Here is a 21,236-nt window from a genome sequence, read left to right on the forward strand (position 1 = left end):
TTCTGTGCCAAGATACTATTCTTCACTGTGGGGCCACAGCAGTATATTAGATGGGTGAAAGAGCCAGATCTTCTATTCTACATCATTATAAGAATAACAGATTTTAAAAAGAGTAGACTGGGAAAAATACAATTGTAGAAGTGAACTGGTTATGATCAAATATGGCCATTTTAGAATTCAAAGAAGTACTCTGCAAGGTAAAAGGCTCCCAAATTACGCACATAATGGTAAAATACATGGCCATTAAGCATAATGTCTAACGGTGCTAAATTCACTAGCAATAAGCATTCCCATCACCAGTGGATTTACAGACCTCATGAAAACTAAGTCAAAACTACCAAAACTGTTCAGTAAGCGTAACGTTATCATTGGATGACATCTATGCTAATTAATACAGCAGAAATAAATATGAGTATTTAGTATTTATGATACGATGTTAGGCTCTAGCAGAATCAAAGGATGCCAGTGCAGGGGCCCTTGGGTGGCTCAGTTGGTTGAGCATCTGACTTCAGCTCAGGTCATGATTTCCCGGTTTGAGTTTGAGCCCCGTGTTGGGCTCTGCACTTACAGCATGGAGCCTGGAGCCCACTTCGAGTTGTGTGTCTCCCTCTCTCTCTCTGCCCCTCCCCTGTTCATGGTCTCTTTTTCTCAAAAATAGATAACATTAAAAAAAAAAAAAAAATGATGCCAGTGCTAACCACATAATTACTTCTATGGTGTATACATTCAATGAAAGCAACCCCATAAAAAACTACAACTTGAAGTTTCAACAGCTGTTTAAAAAATCTTTTTGGGGGGGCACCTGGGTGGCTCAATTGATTAAGTGTCCGACTCTTGATTTGGGCTCAGGTCATGATCTCTCAGTTTGTGAGATCAAGCCCCACGTCGGACTCTGTGCTATCAGCACAGAGCCTGCAAGAGATTCTCTCCCTCCCCTTCTCTCTGCCCTTTCCCTGCCCATGCTCGCTTGCTCTCAAAATAAACTTTTAAAAATAATAAAATTAAGATTGATCTTTTTTACTGTTCTAGGAATTTCAGTGAGATTTTCAAAAATTACACAATTATATCAATGGGTCTGAGAGGTGGAAGAGACTTCAGATCATATAATTGGTCCAATATCTCAGTTCCAAATCCACTGACCACCTATCAGACACTGCTTCCTTGAACTCTTAGGAGATTATTAAACTGGAAGAGAAAAAATTCACTTTTTAACCTCTTTAGAAATTTGTCTTATTAACAACCATTATTGGCTATGCTTATTTTCAAATGTCATATGGGTTTCCTCATCAATTTCTCACCGATGGAAGAAAAGGCATGCAAGTAAAATCATTTAAAATTTTAAGTTTTATATAAACTTTATATCTTAAGAGTGATACATACAGTGGAATACCATTTTTTTTTAAACAGATTAAGAAGTGTACAATAAGGTCATAAGAGGTGGGATTATTATTTCAAGGGTTTTTGAACAGTATCAAAGCAGATTGCCACAAAATTAACCATCAGAGCTGGCTATAAACAAGTATTTTCCGAATGGTCCTCCATACCGCCTTTCACGAAAAACACTTCTCCACAGTAACAATTTCCCTTTTTACTAGGTCAAGGCACAGTAGGAAACTATTTGTAAATAGTTAAAAAAACATGTTAACGTAAGCAAAAACTACTGCAAATACAACCCCAATTATCTCAGTCGCTTATAACAAATATTTCTTACTTTACGTGAGAATTGTAAGATGGTTTCAGCTCTTCTGGGTTCTATACCACTGTCATTTCAGGACTCACGGCAAAAAAGCTACGACTAACACATACATTCTGTTCTCACGATGGGAGAGCAAAAGTATAAGAAAAGCTTACATAGTTAACTCTGCACTCCACACTGAGTTTATGCTCAGATACACAGCTGAGAATAGCTATAACCGATACCCAGCCTACATATAATGTGAAGTGTCATTAAGTTACCACTATGTGAGGCTGTCCATAAACTGCCTTTGCAAAAAGCTCATGGATACAGAAATTTATGTAACACAATGTGACACTGACTCTGGGGCTGAGAAATTGAAAATCCTAATATATTATTATACAATAGGTAAAACTGTCATTTGTGATAACGTGAAAGAAAATTCAGTGAATGTGTGGCTTTGAGTGACAAGTTTTCAAGACAGAATGCTAGCATCTTAAGTTGGTTGTTACCAGGATAGATTTGATAGGGTACTTCAAGAAAGGAGTTTAAAAAAGGTAACAAAATGACAAAAGGAAAACCTAAAAATTCCACGGATTTCTGTGTTTAAAGTCACCTCCATCTTGTAAAAATTTCAAATTCAGAAAAAGACTAGGGTCAAAGATCCAATCAAGGTATGAGCTGCCAGCCTCTCCTTAAGTATTCAAATTGGGCTACCGTGGTCCTTCAGATGAACAAATAGTTTCTAGGAAAGAGACCAAGGGGTTCTCAGGAAAATCTGTAAACTCAAAGTGAGTGTAAATTAAGTATAATAAGATAAGCATGTAGGGGCAGGGGGCAGTGGGAATACAATTTTTTAAGCAAGCCTGAGAAAATCCTATAAAAAGATCACTGGGCGGGGCACCTGCATGGCTCAGTTGATTAAGTGGCCAACTTTGGCTCAGGTCATGATCTCACAGTTCGTGAGTTCAAGCCCTGCATTGGGCTCTCTGGTATCAGAGAGGAGCCCACCTCAGATCCTCTGTCCCCTTCGCTCTCCCTAAAATAAATAAATAAACTTAAATAAAAGACCACTAGGCATGAAGCTGGCTAAAATAAAACACACACACTCACAATAAAGTATTATTAGCAAATGTAATACAGCCTGCATCAAGAGAAATTAATGGAGATCTAAAAAGGAACCTTGGGTCCCCCCAACTCCCTACAGCCTGAAAGCAGATGGAATCCTACCCAGCTGATGAAGGTAATATTTTCCAATGACCTTTTCAGACACATCTAAGGACGATACTGAAAAAGTAAACTGTCACAGGATTAGCTAAAAGCCACGGAGAGATATGGTCTGGCAAGAGACTCTCAGGGAAAACTGGGGCCTAATCAAGGGAACCTTCCTTATACCTAAAATGAGGAGATCTCACACTATTTTCCCAGAATTCTAGATTTCCTAGGGAACAATGACTACTCTATGCCTCTTAATCTTCTCCTTTCCAAACAGGAGTATTTATTTATTATGGTTCCCTATCCCAGATCTAGGTGTGTGATAAAAGGGAGAGGGGAGCAGATACCTTGTGTTTTCAGTTCCTAAGTCTCCAGATCAAGACCTTGGATCAATTATGAAATCCTAGACTTTATACCTAATGCCACGATTAGATTAGGAAGGGAATGAATAAGATTTGGCATGTTTAAAAAGAAAAACTCATCTGCATGTACCTAATTTTTCACTACAGCAGTTAAAACCACGTTGTAATATTGTGCCAGTATTTTTGAGGATAGTTTAATAGCTAGCTTGGCAGTAAAACTCTTTAAACACATTTTAGTCAAAAAGTACAAACTTCCATGTTCTGTAACTAAAATGTCCTATAAAAGTGTTTCATATAAAACACTGTAAAAGCCCCTCTTAAATGACCAACACGCTTAAGCCTTCTCTATAAAATCTTTAAACATAAGAGCTAAAAAAGACTTTTGCCCTTTGTCTAAATATATACTCTCTCTCGTGAAGTTTCCACCCAGAAAAGTCATAACAATACCCATATGCAGAAAAGAAAGGTGGCAAGAAAAAAATTTTTTTTGTTGATAATTAAGTAGTTAGCATATCAAAATACTTTAAATTCACATTACAAAAGTAATTTTAGTAGGGTTTTTGTTTTTTTTTTTTTAAGTAATCTCTATACCCAACGTGGAGCTTGAACTCATGACCTGGAGATCAAGGGTCACATGCTCTACTGACTGAGCCAGCCAGGAGCCCCTTAGTAATATTTTTAAAAGTTATTCTAAAGGAACTAGAAAAGATTTGTGGAAATTGCTCCAAAAATACTTTGTCTAAAAATTCCTTGGGGCACCTGGGTGGCTCAGTTGGTTAAGCATCCAGCTCTTGGTCTCAGCTCAGGTCGTGATCTCACGGTTCGTGAGTTCAAGCCCTACATTCGGCTCTATGCTGACAATGCACAGTCTGCTTGAAATTCTTTCTGTGCCCCCCCCACCCCCCGGGTGTCTCTCTTTCAAAATAAACTTTAAAAAATAGTTTGCTTAAAAAAACTATATTGCCTAACTTCTCTTTTATAGATTTTACCCTGTATTATCTAAGTATCTTTATAACCTTGATATACCAAGAAAATGTCTTTAATGAAAGGATAATCACATCAGATTTTTCTGGATTCCCCATCAATTTTTACTTTTTACACAATGAAAAACTTTTCAATAGTTTTTTTCCCATAATTTTTAGAATTACTAAAAAGTAACAGCAAATATCCTACATTAAAAATAAACTCACATGTCACTCTCTGAAGGGCAGGGCTGTTTTACCATTTTGGGTCTGCCTCTTGGTTTCGGAATCTTGACTTCTGTAGCTAACATTCACAAGGAAAAACAAAGTCAGTAACTACCCACTTTTCCTTTTAAGATGCAATTCTCACATATAAAGATTACAAATGGTATGTACTATAAGAATATTGGTTAGTGGTTTATTACAGATACTATCTTATTTATTAAGTTTTAAAGAAAATATCCCCCAATGATTCAAATGAGCAACAACAGAATATTTAAAAGGGGTCAATCAACAGAGTAATTTTCAATCTGTCCTTAGTATGTCTGAGAGGACTTCAAAGAACATCCTTCATTGTTTTAACAGGAATATCACAAAATTCAACTTTATAACAATACCACTTATAGTCAATCTCCATATACATATTACAATACTGTATATATATGGTACATTTACATCTCTGAAAATCTGTATAATTCACTGAATTTTCTAACACCACTAATTTGATCCATTAAAATATTAAATTCCAAAATAAAAATTATGGAAACAAATCTCAGGATTTTTCTGGGTATTATGGATTTTCCCTTTTCAAAGAATCCTATTATGGAGTAGAAAAAAATGGGCTCTATTTTGTTAATTTTCTTTGTTTTACTTTGCCTTACTATTAGAGACATATCCTTCCAAACTACAGTGAAGCTTATGCTTTCTACGGTGAGAGGTAAAATAGATCCATCATTCATGGAATTTCATCTCACCACAGCCTCATTTGCAGCTATTAGGAGACATTTAGGTAAAACAGAAAATGAAAACAGTCCCAAGCAATTATTTTAAATCTAAATACTTTATCATAAAGCAGAAACCATGTTTATCTCCCTTGAAATGTATATATTATCCATAACCAATTACCTATCCACCTATTCGAAGGTATCTGAGGTACAACGCTGTAATGGTTTGAAATATTAATCAATCACAAGCCAGAGATTTAAACATTAATAATCCTACCTGCAGGTCGCCCTCTTTTAGGACTCACTTTCAGATTAACAGATGCTGCTGCTGTTGTCACTACTCCTGCCTCCTCAGTTTCTACTTGTTTTTCTGCCTGAATCACAAAGATTTAATTAACTTACTTAGCAAACAGTAGGCATTTCAAATTTAATTCAACAGCAAAGATATCCCACTTTATGATACAAAGTTTACATATAACTGTAACTTGTACATGATTGTTATTTTTCAGTAGTGAACTCATCAGAGCAACATCCCCAAACACCACAACTAGCAGACTCTAGTGAACAATTCTAAGAAACAAAAAACATCAGGGGCACTTGGGTGGCTCAGTTAGTTAAGCATCTGACTTCAGCTCAGGTCATGATCTCGCGGTTCGTGAGTTCAAGCCCTGCACTGGGCTCTGTGCTGACAGCTCAGAGCCTAGAGCCTGCTTCTGATTCTGTGTCTCCCTCTCTCTGCCCCTCCCCCGCTCACGCTCTCTCTCAAAAATAAACATTAACAAAACAAAAACAAAAAACATCACTTTTTAGATGTTCTCAGGCTAAAAAACACCAATTTGTAAAAATACAGCTAACACTCGATGCAAAATGATGACCCAAGTATAATACGCTTAACCCACACATGCTTATAAATGTACTTTCACCGAGTATCTTAAAATCCTAACACTTTACATTGTGTACTTATGAGGGAACTTAAGTTAATATTCTAATATTAGTAAAGGGAAGAAATTAAGTTGCTGATATTTCTTATTCTTTAACTTTGTTAATATATACATGTTTTACTTTTGAATTAAGACTGAGATCTGCTGTGTTTCTCTAGGAGTTACTATTTTCTGTAAAGAGTGATTTACTACAGTAATCAATTGCAGTGCCCCTTTGCAAACTATGATGCCTGAAGAGACAAGAGCCCAAAATGAGTCAGTTTAATGGAGTCAAGCAGTAGAGTAGAACAAAGGTTAAAACCACCAATTAGAAAGGAAATGCAAACAACTGATCATTATGGAAATAGGAGGAAAGAGACAGTGAAGAAAACAAAGACAAGGATGGGAGGGGCCCTTAGGAGCTGCTTCCCCATGACCCATTATTTAAAATTCAGCATTCACTAAATTAACAAAAAAAGGCAATAAAGCATGAAAAGACATGCACAATCCAATCTTATTGACAAAACAACTTAAAAATCTTTTAATCAACAATCTGATTCACAAACATTTAAGAGATAATGCCCAGTATTGGTAAGGAAATGAAGAATCATAAACTGATTACTAATGATCAATAAACAGGCAACACTTTCTGAAAGAGTATCTTTATATCAGCAATAAACAGGCAAATTTCTGATTTATCAATCCTACTTTTTAAGTTTTAGTTATCTATGTAATCTCTATACCCCAGGTGGTGCTTAAATTTACAACCCCTAGATATGAAGAGTCAGGCTCTTCTGACTGAGCCAGCCAGGCACCCCAGTAATCCCACTCCTAAGAATCTTTTTTATTTTAAACATTATTTTTGTTTTTATACTGGGAAAACAACAATGCATATTTAGAGCATTATCAAAAGTCAATTAACTCAGCTACATTCACCCCTGAACTGTTCTCAAGGAACATTACAAAAATTGCTCCCTTAAACATTAGCTAAGGTTGTATTTCTAGAATTTTAATAATTTACATACCCCCCCCCCATCTTGATTCAATAGCTCCCCTGGTGGGGAACCAGGCACCTGTTTTTTCTTTGTTTACCATTACCAAGCTCCCTACGTACCTAAGGTTGAGAACCCAAGACTGTATGACAACTCTTCCTAGTGAGGTGTTAAGAGGGCAAAATCTTCTAAAATTCAGTTCAAACTGACGAGCTTTTCAGTGCAAAAAACAAAAACAAAAAACACACACCTCTCTTTATTTACACTTTCTATTTTTGAAAATAAATCAAGACGTCATACAAGAATTAAAGGTAGAATGGATCTTTTGGAGAAGATACCAATAAGAGGTAACAAATTCATAAATAATTAGTATCATAAATAAAAAGATATTAACACTAATACTGAATAAAAAAACCACCCCTATCATGAAGATGTATTCTTCACTGTTAGAAAAATTAGGCAACTCAAAACCTTTCCTTATGAAAATAAAATCAACTGTTTAGCTCAAAAAAAAAAAAAGACTAAGTTATTTCAAATATACAAATATCCAAATCTTAAATGTAAATACACTGCAAATTTCTTCTATATTTTACTTGATTCACAGAGACCTCTAACCCTTTGACACCTGCACTCATTTATCACCCCACTCTGTAGCTACTCCCTTCATCATCTTACCTAAACTTACCTAAAGCACCCCCTCCCACAAAACACCCCATGAGATTATACTATTCATATGCATCCTCAAGTCCTCTGCATTCTTGTTTTACTGCACCTGTCCCACAAATCTCCAGCAAAGAATTACTGTAAAACTCTACCTTTTCTGCTCTATTATTCCCTGATGCTGAGATCTGCTGGGGAAAAAAAAAAAAAAAACCCTACACAAACATGCATTCATTTAATGCCTCTCGGTTGGAAATCTCCAAGCCATCCATTAATACCTTTACCCTGTTGTGTATGCCCTCTTCTCCCCTCACCAGCATGAACTTTCTATCCTTCCTTCCTGCCTTATACATGTAGTCCTCCCTTGAACTGGGCAGTGTAGAAGAGATTGAGGCCAGGGGGAAGGAATTCCCTCAATTCCCTAGTCTCCCTAGAATTTTTTTTAAATTTATTTTTGAGAGCGAGTAGGGGAAGCACAGAGAGAGGTTGAGAGTGAATGAGTGAGTGAGTGAGAGAGTGAGAGAGAGTGAGAGAGAGTGAGAGAGAGTGAGAGAGAGTGAGAGAGAGAGAGTGAGAGAGAGTGAGAGAGAGTGAGAGAGAGAGAGTGAGAGAGAGTGAGAGAGAGTGAGAGAGTGAGAGAGTGAGAGAGAGAGGCAGGCCAAGCAGGCCTTACGCTGTCACAGCACACAGCACAACTTGGGGCTCAAATTCATAAACCAGGAGATCATGAACTGAGCTGGAATCAACAGTGAGATGCTTAACCGCCTAGGCCACCCAGGCGCCCCTGCCTAGAATTTTTAAATAACCTTTTCCATATTTCCCTTTAATGTTAAAAAGGATGCGATGTCCATCTCCTTCTCCCTGTTATGTTTCTTCCTTCAAATGTACCCCTCCCTTCTCTCATCCAACATCTCTTTACTACAACAATTCATACTTGTTCCATACCTTTAACCTTTCCTAGCTTTGCAAACAACTTGTTAAATCTTTCACCATATCTTTTCACTTTAACCATGCAAATCCCTAATGCTGCATTCTACTTCCCTTCAAAAACAGCGTAACTCTACCATTAAATATTTTATTCTCCAACCTCCTTCATCTGCCCTTACCATTTGACTTTAAGTATCCTGGGGCAGGGGTGCCTGGCTGACTCAGCGGGTTAAGCCTATGACTTTGGCTCATGTCCTGACCTCACCATTAGTGAGTTCGAACCCCACGTCAGGCTGTGTGCTGACAGCTCAAAGCCTGGAGCCTTTGGTTTCTGTGTCTCCCCCCATCCCCCTCCTCTCTGCCCCTTTCCACTTGTGCTCTCTCAAAAATAAGCAAACTTAAAAAAAAAAAAGTATCCTGGGGAAGCCCAACTGTCAAACATCTTCCAGTATCCTCTCCATTACCAGGACATAACTGACCACTCCCCTTTTTAAAAAAATTCTCTCCTCCCAGGGCACCGGGGTGGCTCAGTCAGTTAAGCCTCTGACTTCGGCTCAGGTCATGATTTCAAGGCTCAGCATGTGAGTTCAAGTCCCACATCCGGCTTTGTGCTGAAAGCTCAGAGCTTCAGATTCTGTCTCTTTCTGCCCTTCCCCCCCCCCCCACCTCGCACACCCATGCCCACCCCCCACACCCTCTCTCTCTCACAAATATAAACATTAAAACATTAAAAAAAAATTCCTCCCTTGTTTAGCTTGACATCCTCCTTTTTTTGATAGTTCTCAGCCTTTTTTTTTTTAATTTTTTTAAATGTTTGTTTTTTGAGAGACAGTGCAAGCAGGGAAGTGCACAGATAAAGAGGAAGACACCGAATCCAAAGCAGGCTCCAGGCTCTGAGCTGTCAGCACAGAGCCTGATGCAGGGCTCGAACCCATGAACCTTGAGATCATAGTTGAGTTGAGGTCAGACGCTTAACCAACTGAGCCACCCAGGCACCCCTCTCAGCCTTAACTTTACAAAGCAACTTCTCATCTCCATTATGTTCCCTCAGGGTTCTGGTTTCTGCATTCTTCCTAGTAAACTTTCTCCCGTGACTACCTCATCTATTTCCTGTCTTTCTATCAGTGACTACATCTTTAACTTTTACCTTTTCCCCTTTTGATATCAAAACAATGTATCTTCAGTCCAATTCCCCTAGATGTTTCATTTCCTCCTCCCCACGCCTCTGCTCCCAAAACCAAGCCAACCCTGGAGTCATCCTAGATTCCTCCTTCCCACTCACTTCCAATCAACCATCAACTTTACCTCCTGAAGTGCTCTTAAATCCCGTTTCTCATTCCACACTACCAAACAACCGGCTAGAAGGTCCCTCTTCCTTCCAATCTCATGCTAACTCCTTAGAAAAGCCTTTCATGACTTAGTTATTACTATCGTAACACCCCATTTTAACTCTTACTTTATGTATCTATTGTGTCTCAACAAAAATGTAAGTTCAATGAAAACAGAGACCTTATCTCCTTTATTCAATACTACTCCATTCTCTGCCTACACCTGTGAGGTCAGTACTAAAATTCTGAATGAATTAATCCGTGAATTTGTCTCACCATCCCAATCCAGTCTCCATCATTCACACTGCTTTAAAAGAGGATGCATGTGAAATATTGTTCCCCTCCTCCCGCCTCCATCTGCCTGACAAGACTCAGCCTATGTTTAAAATCTTGTTAAAGTTATCATAGCCCCTTCCACAGGAAATAAAAAGCCACAATTATTTGTTTTCATATTTTACTTCCTCACAAGATACCGAAGCCTTAGTTTTCCTTGAATCTTTGGCATATGATAGTCTGAGACTAAATAGGTTAGAAAAAGGTGAAGAACAAAACTTCATATAGGGAAGAAGAAACTTATTTTTTATTATTTTTTTTAAATGTTGATTTTTGAAAGAGAGACAGAGCTTGAGCGGTGGAGGGGCAGAGAGAGAGAGAGAGAGAGAGAGAGAGAGAGAGAGAGAGAGAGAGACACAGAATCAGAAGCTGGCTCCAGGCTCTGAGCTGTCAGTACAGATCCCAACGTGGGGCTCGGACTCACAAACTGCGAGATCATGACCTGAGCTGAAGTAGGACGCCCAACCTACTGAGCCACCCAGGCGTCCCACTTACTACATTAATTAAAAGCACACTGTACCTCCCACTCAAGTGTCACACAGTCTCATTTTATGCAACAATGTTGCTAATATTAGAATGAACAATACACAGATATTACTGTGTATCAGGATTTATTATGGATATGTAACGTGTTAATTCACTTAATCCTCTCAAAAACCTCAAATATACATTATTATCTATTTTACAAAGAGTTGAAGTGTCATTAAAAGCAATGAAAACAGATGCATTTTGTTTCCTTTACTATTCATCTTAAGGGTGCTGTCACTAAAAAGAAACAGCTGGGGCGCCTGGGTGGCTCAGTCGGTTGAGCGTCCGACTTCAGCTCAGGTCACGATCTCACGGTTCGTGAGTTCAAGCCCCGCGTCAGGCTCTGCGCTGATGGCTCAGAGCCTGGAGCCTGCTTCCGATCCTGTGTCTCCCTCTCTCTCTGCCCCTCCCCCATTCATACTCTCTGTCTCAAAAATAAATAAACATTAAAAAAAAATTAAAAAAAAAAAAAAAAAAAAAAAGAAACAGCTAGTTTTCGTAACTGAACAGTATAACCTACCCTTTAATAAAATGAAGGATTTGGAGAAAAGGGCCAACTCTAAACTTAAAAAAAGTAAGGTTTCATTATCTCTACCTTCCTTATTCAACTAAAATAAAAATTATTTTAAGATCCCTGTGGTTAAGGGGCACCTGGGCAGCTCAGTAGGTTACGCACCAAGCTTTAGCTTGGGTCAGGATCTGCTGATCCAACAGTTCGAGCCCTACATCAGTCTCTGTGCTGGTGTTGTGGAGCCTGCTTGGGATTCTTTCTCTTTCCCTCTGCACCTCCCTCACTTGCATTCTCTCAACATAAATAAATTTGAAGGGAAAAAAAAAAGATTCCTGTGGTTGAGCAATAACATTACCTTTCTCTTTCTCCCTCTTCTGGCAGCTTTTGGAGTGGTTATGTCAATTGCTTTAGTCACATCCTAAAATTGAAAAAATATACATACAGATGAAACTGAACAAATTATATCAAGACTTAAAGAAAATTTCTTAAACTAAAAATAACAGCATATTTCACTAAAGGCGCTAGGGAAACTTGTTTTGTTTCTCTGAAATTTGAAAGCAATATCATAAAAGTGAAAGTAATAGCCAGTGTCTTTAAAAAAAAAACCAAAAAAACACTTCCCTCTGTCAGATAAAATAGAGGTCATGCTTGCTAGTACACATGGAAGTTTGTCTTTTTAAATTTACAAAACGACTTTTTTCTACATTTTAGGGTTGTAAATTTTAAATGGCTGAGACTCTGGAGATCATCTAACAACCCACAAGACCAGAAAAAGGCTCAGGTGAGCATCTCCCCTCAAAGATAATCAAATAGAGATGGAAGTAAACCTAGATTTAACAAAATTCAGTTCAATGCCTTTTCTAGTATCCCCCCCATCCCACAGGATCTTGAAAAAGATTCCTAATAAACAGTAACCCACTCTCTTATGGGTGGACCTCATATTTTGCACAGCGAAACAACTTCAAATAAATATATCCGTGCATCTTTTTTTTTCCTTTTTTTGGAAGTAATCTCTGCTCCTGAACTCATGACCTCAAGATCGAGAGTTGCATGCTCTACCGACTGAGCCAGCCAGGCGCCCCAACCATGGCCCCAGCCATGCACCATAAAGATGCAAAAATTATTTTACAATACAGTGTTTAATATTCACACAAGGAAATAAGTTTTAAACACTTTCTCATTCAGTACTCAAATACTTTAAAGATTACTTTCTATTATGAGATCAAATGATCAACCCATTTTCCAATTTCTTCCTTGCAACAAAATGGGTTTAGAATGTAAGAGAAATTAAACATACCTCATTGCTGGCTTTTTCTTCATGGTCAGTATCTTCCTTTGAAACACTTGTTTCTTTTTCTTCAACTTCAACATCAGATGATGCATTCGATTGCTTAGTTGATGCCTATAAACGACCAGGTCTATTAACTTCACAAAGTACGATTTTACCCCATTTCAAAATTTTCTACCCATGAAAAAATTCAAAAGCCTATTTACAAGTTATAAAAATATCTTCATTTCTGTTCCACAAAATGCTTTTAACATATACAATTTTTTAAAAAGCTTTAAATTCTATTATTCCTTTAGAAAAGTATTATAAGGGGCTGTATTCCTATAACTGAGTGTAAAGGATAAAACAGTGAGGCAGAAATGGAAGTAACGTTACAAAGAAGACCATTCTAGTGTTCTAACCAATAAAATTCCAACAAGATACAATGTAACGTGATTTAGAATAGCACAGACCTATACTGTATTCAACTACTGGCATATTCTAAAGAGAAACTTATCTTAGAGCCTTAGCAAAGGACATACAAGAGCTTTCTTGAAAGACTTTGATCTATATCTCATATTTAGTTTATTTAAAATTCAGACTCTTGAGACGGGATTCTGATTTAATAGGAGGTACTGAATGGGAGTCCAATCATCATTTTTTTTTTCCCCCCAAATTCATGAACCATAATTCAATCAGGCCAGCGATTCCTCTGGGCTCGGGGCAGGGGTGAGAACATACCCCCAGATGACAAGATACTTACACAGAAGATCTACTAGGGGCCTAAAAAGATGAGTAACAGAGATAAACACAGTACACACTGGGAGGTGAGGGTAAGCACAGGTCTATACGACGACAGCACTGCAGTCTAAACTGTGCCCCTTTCTAATGGTTTCCTTTTCAAGCCTAAACTTTTTTGCCTTTTATAAAAAAGGCAATGCTGATAACCCACAAAATGATAAAGTTACAACAAGAAATATAAAAGCATCCCCCCAAATTACTTCTAGCACTACAAATTTTTGTAAATCATGATGGCCAACTTTTCTATTATGTTTTGTTATGTTTGAGGTTCACTGCTTTCTCCATATCCTAGGTATGTGCCACTGGGGACCTATCTGGGCCAGAAACACAGAGTATACCACATCAGCACAATCATTCATACTTTTGTTAAGGACAGAACATTGCTAGGTTTCATGCACACAAACCACCAAAAATTTCATTGTGAAATGGAAAATCCCAAATATAGATGGTGAAAACCACCCGGAGATTAAGTAGGTACATAGGAACATAGGATAGGGTGACCATGCTGGGCTATCTGGAGGATGAAAAAGTCCTTGAAGGTACAATCACAATCACAGGACACATGATCCAAGTGAAGTTACAAACCGTTAGTTTCAGGAAATAATCAATTCAGTGTCTTTGGACTTCCATTATACAGCTGAGGCAACAATGATGGGGAAACCATCCAGTCTTACATTCATGGAACAGTATTTAGTGAATACTTATTCTTGCCATGCATATGACAACGCCAGGCACATAGGACAACTTCTTTGTTCATGGAGCTAATAACCCGTGGCAGTTAAGTACAAAAGCAAACATAATATGGTATGATTAACAAATAAATTTGGGTGATAATGAAGGTACTCAGGATCATCTAATGCACTCTTGGAGCACCATTGTAAGATTTAAAACCTTCCAGACAGAATAGCACCTGAAAAGTTCTCTAAAGGTAAGAAGCAGCATGGCACATGCTACTTTTTGCTACTATATCTTTTAGTTCTTACTACCTCAGTCTTATTATTTATTTTTTTAAAGTAAGCTCTACATACAACGTGGGGTTTGAACTCATGACTGCAAGATCAAAAGTCGCATGCTCTACTGACTACCAGCCAGATGCCTCTTTCTCAATCTAATTTAAATGAACAAAACCTCTGGATACACGAAAAACAGATTAAAAAGAAAGTTTAAGGCTGCTCTTCTAAACACCAAAAACATGAAGTATACTTTGCACAGTGCTATCAGTATTTCTGTCACATATTTAATTTAACCCATATGAGGTTTGTAGTCTAATACAATTTTATGGATTTAGGAATTAAAATGAGTAAGAAAAAGAGGCTCCTGGGTGGCTCAGTTGGTTAAGTGTCCGACTCTTGATTTCAGCTCAGGTCATGATCTCATGGTTCGTGAGATCAAACCCTGCATTGTGCTCTGTGCTCCGAGCACAGAGCCTGCTTGGGATTCTGTCTCTCCCTCTCTCTCCCCTTCTCTCAAAATAAATAAAAATAAACTTTAAAAAAAAATAAGAAAAAAATACACTCTTCAAGTTATACTACCTAAATTTCAGAGAACAGTACATATGGCTTTAAATTCGACGACACATTAAATAATCAATCAGAAGGACTTAAATAACTGAGTATTTTCCAGTATTCTGTTTACCCATGAAGGTAACATTTTCATCAGTTCATCTAGATATGAAAGGTCAAGATTCAACCTCACAAATAAGCACAATTTAATCTGAAATTTACAAGGCTTTTAATATTGATTTTCCTAAAGCTAGAATAGCGATTATCCCCCAAGACTGAATAAATGATACTAAACTAAATGTTAATGTAATAGGACGCACCTGTTGACTTGAAAATTTCACTTTCGGATTATTATCTATCTCCCATAAACCTTCATTAAAGCCTTTTCGTTTATTTGGTTTGCCGTACTTTTCCTTATTTTCTGAGTAAGGAAATATATCCTTTGGGCCTAAAAAAGCACTAAAAAAGGAGAGGGAGAAAAATGTGAGTGCAAAGCATTCTCAAATATGTAAGTTATTAAACAGTACTACCCTAGGATGCAATTCTAGACAATTCTTAACCCAAAATGCAGTAAAAATCTCACATAAATTAAAGGGCAGACACAAATGAATCATTAGATTTAAGTTCAAATACTTTTGTTAAATTCGATCATAAGCTCCTAGGATCCACAGTCCCATATTAAAAAAACACTTAAGTTGCACGATGTGAACGTACTTAATGCCACTGAACTATACACTTAAAAATGGTTACAACGGTAAATTTTATGTATAATTTATAATTTTAAAAAGCCCCAAAATGAAAAGAACTGTGATAAAATTGCATTATCACCCCAAATACTAATTTCAATGTAATCTGGTACAAGGCACAATTCAAAATACTGTCAATGAGGTACATTACTCTGTGTGTGTGTGTGTGTGTGTGTGTGTGTGTGTGTGTGTGTACACGCAGGCTTTTGAAATAAAATACGGTAAGAATTTTACTTTATTCAGTGAAGGAAATCAGAGGTTATAGCTGGTTAATTTGTTCATTCATATACTCATTAAAGTCACTCTTTTATTTGTGGTAGTGTGTTCTACAAAGTCACCACACACTGAATTAATGAATAATGCACACCACTGCCCAAGGGAAAACACAGGGTAGGGTTCCTGTGAGCCTCTGGTCACCTTGTCACCAAGCAATACATAACCTGGTTTTTCACATGTTTCTGTTTAAAGATCTCTTAATATGTATTAGTGACTCACTAATAATGAACTCATAGCTTCAACTTCTACACCACAGATTTTCTCCATATGGCACAAAACAGCCTTCTTGCACTTAGGAACGCTAAATAGCACCCCGGCACCATATCTGGGGGCTATTCCAAACTGCATAATGACCAACAAAAAAAGCACAAAAATGCAAAAATTATAGCACTACAGAAAACTGCAAAAAGGACACTTGTTTACAGTAAGAGAGTGAAAACAAGAAGAAGGCAAAGTACTGCCATGGTCAGCCTCAGCTAGGAATGTGTGCATCAAACTACTCAAATTTTTTGCCGTTTTGCTTGCACATGAAGGCACCATGAGTACTGACTGATGTGGGATTACAAATATATTTTCAGTGAGCAGGCAAATTCACAAATATGGAGTCTGTGGATGATGAGAATAAACTGTGTGTGCACGCACTGGAGATGTTCTCCAGAACAGACCCCTTGTATCTCCCTCAGTCAGTCCCGCAGAAGTCTGTCAGTTCCATAAAGGAAGATGCACCAGTATGTGGGAGTTTTTTTGTTATGCTATTTGATGTGTATGTATTCTCCAAAGGAAGAGGAAAACCAGATACTATTCATTTCCTCTAAAATGTGCTACAATTTAAGATATAAATTATTACGTACATGTCAAATTACTTACCTGGTGAAATTCTTTAAGAATTAGGGACCTAATGACTACAGGTATCACTCCAGTTAGAGTATTTTAAAAGGCTTTTAGGATATTTTAATTAAAAAGAGACATGGAGCTCTATTTAAGTAAAGCCAGTGCATACAACAGTCAGCTTTATAATTTAAATTCTGTAATTTAGGAATATCCCTGTATACATGAATTTTTAACTACACACTGATTAAAGCACATTTAATCATTATCTCATTTGATCCAGAAATTCAGCCTTTTACTAGGAATCATGCATTCCTACCTATCTTCTCAAATTAGAAAAACACATTTAGTTAAAATAGTAAAACAATTCTTCCTACATGTTTCAAATTCCAAGTAAATAACTTGGGTTAAATCTCCATCACAAATATACTTCTATTTAGACCAAAGCAATTCAACACAAATTATCTCTCCTAAAACCTTACAAAAACAACCCATAAAGCCAAAGGCAACAAGAAAGACAATACCATCAGAGTAGAAGATGGAAAGACAACTGAAAAGGCTGGATACTAAGTAGCAATGTACAAAGTCAGCATCATCCCTTACAGTTCAAAATGCCCAACGGGCTCAAAATTGGCATCAGGAACTTCCAAAAGTGGTAGGGACCTTAAATACTTAATAAAATTATAGAAAAATGTTTTAGAACTTCAAACATGGGGTATTTTAAGATGACTCTAAACCTAAAAGCTATTCAAAAGACAGATTCTACCATGATATTACTTACCATATAAAGGTTTGACAATTAAATTTACCTGGATTATTTTTCTTTCTCAAAACAGGCAGTCCTCACTTTGCATGACAACATAAGACTTAAAAAATGACCATGCAATGGGAAAAATTATGATTGTTCCATAACTTTTAAAAATTGTCAAAACATTAAACACTATTTCTGACAGTGAAAAGACATGAAATTAAAAAAAAAATAGTAAAACTAGTACTTAGGGTACATTGTAATCGAAAACATTAGAAAAAAAACTAAGCTAAAATAATTTGAATGGTTCTTGCCTTCTTCTGATCACATAACTTATGTGTAGAGTGAGCATATTTTCTATGCCTTGGCGAACTGTCATACTCCTTTCTAAGCCTGATCAGCTTCCAACATTTTATCCTTTGCACTTTCAATGTTGTGAAATATCTTTAATGTTTTTTGTTGGCATCATTTCCTCTGAGACATCTTTATCCCTTTTATTACAACCACTTTCCTCATTTATGTTGATAAGCTTGCCTTCACAAATTCCTCTGGCTGCATATCCAGTCTCTCCAAATGCAGCATGTCTGCATTCGAAGGTTAGCGATTTCTGCTGTTAACTCGATTTACATTCAGTTCAAATTTCGCTTCTAGTGTTCCTGTTTCTCTGCTGCACTTTCATCTATGTTGGCTAATTCCCGATTTGGTTCTTTAAGTGTAACCTGGGCAAGTAGATCACTGAGAGACAGAGGCAACCCCACCACTAAACACTGTGCCATCTACGTGTGAATTGAAAAACAGATGCACAGTGACCAATCACCAAGTCTTTTGAAAAAACTGACATGCTATGCATTTATTATTTACATTTTGACTTGTGGACTGAAGAGCTAGCGGCAAATTTTGTAGTTTATGCAATTAGTTAACATTCTAGGGTATGTGAAACCTGAACAATGTTGCTGGGGGAACTGGTGTTATTTAAATCATGGTAGCCAAAATTCATGTGTACTGGGCTTATATGCTTCTCTCCTCATGCTCGGACTTTAAAATTCTACTTATAGTAGACAGTATATACACTGCCATTCTTGCTCCCTGTGACATTTTATATTGTTTATTTGGTCATGTCTTGTTTAAGCCTTGTCTCACAAAATAAGACATAGCTAAGATCATTAATTAATCCAATCTGAAAGTCTTAACAGAATTCTATTCATACAATGTAATAATTTATATTTGTTCTAATTCACACCACCTTCTTTGCATACACACCTTTTGATTATCCTTGGATAACTGTTATTCTTACTTTTGCTGAATAGGTTTTAAAAAATTCTCCTCTGATCCTCCTCCAGACTCAGAATTCAAGCTCTACTTTCTATTATTTTACTATTCATGATGCTCACATTATAGCTGACCCTTGAACAAAATGGGCTTGAACTGTGCAGGCACACTTATGAAGGGATTTTTTTTTTTTTTTTTTAAACAGCATTGTTAAATGTATTTTCTTTTCCTCATAATTTTAACTACATTTTTTTTTCTCTAGCTTACTTTACTGTAGGAATACAGCATATAATACATATAACATACAAAATATTTGCTAATTGACTAAATTATTCATAAGACTTCTAGTTAACAGTAGGCGATTAGCAGTCAAGTTTTTGAGTCAAAGTTATTTGCAGGTTTTCAACTGCATGGTCAGTGCCTCTAACCCCTATCTTGTCCAACAGTCAACTATAGAAGTCATACTTCAATCTGCATCTTTAATCAATATACCAAATTTAAGTAACTATGCCTTTCTAAATGAGAAAAACTTTATTAATCTAAATCATTTGTTATGCACAGAAGCTTAGAACATTTACACATGAAAAGATGCTCAAATCATTAGTCACCAGTAAAATGTAAATCAAAACCACAAGATACTACCTTCACACCCACTAGGATAGGTCAAATAAAAAAGAGAACACATTTTGGCTAAGATACAGAGAAATTAAAATCCTCATATATTGCTGGTAGGAATGTTTAAATGATGCATGGCTGACTTGACAATGGTCTGGCCAACTCCTGAAAGGATTAAACCTAAGTTATCATTTGACCCAGGAATTCCACTCCCACAAAAGTAAAAACATGTCCATGCAAAAACTGATACACACAAATCTGGCATTATTCATAGTCAAAAGTGAAACTATCCATATATCTACACACTGATGAATGGATAAATATAATGGGACAGATTAATACAATGGAATACTTGGCAATAAAAAGTAATGAAACACTATCACATGCTACAATACACATGAACCTTGAAAACATGCTACATGGAAAAGGCCAGTCATTAAAGACCACATACTGTACAGTTCCACTTATATGAAACGCTCAGGACAAGGCAATAGGTTAGGGACTGCCTATGGGAAAACAGGAAGACACAATGGGGAGAAGTGGGAAGTATCTGCTAACGGGTACAGAATTTCTTTCTGGCATTAAACGTTCTGGATAAAAACGTTTTAAAATTGTGCTAATGGCTGCACTTCTCTCTGGATATACTAAGATGAACTGTACACTTTGTCTACGATAAACTCGCTTTATTTTTTCTGAATTGTACACTTTCAATGAATTGACATATGAATTATATCTCAGTAAAGCTATTGAAATATTCTTCAGTGAATACCACATCCTACCAAAGAAAAAAATGATCCAAAACTTTACCATCAGTAGCCACTGTTTCAGCCTGCTTTTTAGCTGTATATATACATATAAATATTAATTTGATGTATATGCTACACACTCTTGCATACTTCTTCAAATTAAAATGAACATCTCTTCGTGGCAATAATTACTAACAGCTACCTATTATTTCACTGAATGACTATATCAAAATTGACCGGCCTACTGTTGGGACTATTTTCTGTAACACATTTTCTACCATAAAATAACACAGCCACAATGAATATAACATTGCTCAATCTTTGAACCCATCTTCATAATATATCCTCAGTAGTACTGCTGGGTCATGGAATATGCTCAAGACTAAGGAACCCCTTAAAGGGAGTCAAAAAAAACCATGGAGGAAGAAAAGAAATCCTCCCACGTTCTCATCATAAATAAGAAATGATAATTATGGAACATGACGGGAGGTTTTAGCTGTCGCTATAGTGGCAATCATACTGAGATATATATGTGTATCAAATCCTGGTGGTTATCGTATTGCAATATATAAATGTATCAAATCAAAAGGTACACCTTAAATTTATATAATATTATAGGTCGGTTATATTTTAATAAAATAAGAGCACGAGCACCCCCTCCACCACACATACACACACGCTTCTCTGTGGGATGCAATCCCACAGGTTTGATAAAGAGGGTCCAGATTAGCGTTTTTTTCGGTTTTCTTAATGTTTATTTTTTGAGAGAGGGCAAATAGGGGTGGGGCAGTGAGAGAGGGAGATACAGAATTCAAAGCAGGCTACACGCTTTGAGCTGTCAGCATACAGCCCGATGTGGGGCTCAGACTCATGAACCACAAGATCATGAACTGAGCTGGATTCGGACACTTACCCGACTGAGCCACCCAGGTGCCCCCAGATTAGTTTTTAGACAGCCATCGCTAGTCCCCAAGGGCACAACTTGATGTGGCTATGGCCCTGATTCATTCTTCAAAGCATTCCACTTTAAAATGACATACCAAAAAATAATAATAAAAATAAAAACTAAAAATGTAAAAAT

The 21,236-nt window shown here is 36.9% G+C and overlaps 1 protein-coding gene across 5 annotated transcripts in view; it reads right to left on the reverse strand.

Annotated features, from left to right (window-relative positions):
• PSIP1 (PC4 and SRSF1 interacting protein 1) overlaps nucleotides 1-21,236 on the reverse strand; it is a 39,938-nt gene that overhangs the window by 9,501 nt on the left and 9,201 nt on the right. For all 5 annotated transcript variants that reach the window (XM_019415447.2, XM_019415448.2, XM_019415449.2 and 2 more), the window contains exons 4-8: nucleotides 15,248-15,386; nucleotides 12,655-12,759; nucleotides 11,713-11,775; nucleotides 5,436-5,532; nucleotides 4,443-4,518 (exon numbers count right to left, since the gene is read on the reverse strand). In XM_019415447.2, the coding sequence (XP_019270992.1) occupies nucleotides 4,443-4,518; nucleotides 5,436-5,532; nucleotides 11,713-11,775; nucleotides 12,655-12,759; nucleotides 15,248-15,386 (480 nt within the window). The remainder of the gene's footprint in view (nucleotides 1-4,442; nucleotides 4,519-5,435; nucleotides 5,533-11,712; nucleotides 11,776-12,654; nucleotides 12,760-15,247; nucleotides 15,387-21,236) is intronic.

The sequence above is a fragment of the Panthera pardus genome, unplaced genomic scaffold, assembly GCF_024362965.1.
Source record: "Panthera pardus isolate Hobbes unplaced genomic scaffold, ASM2436296v1 HiC_scaffold_20, whole genome shotgun sequence".
In the NCBI taxonomy this organism is placed as follows: Eukaryota; Metazoa; Chordata; class Mammalia; order Carnivora; family Felidae; genus Panthera; species Panthera pardus.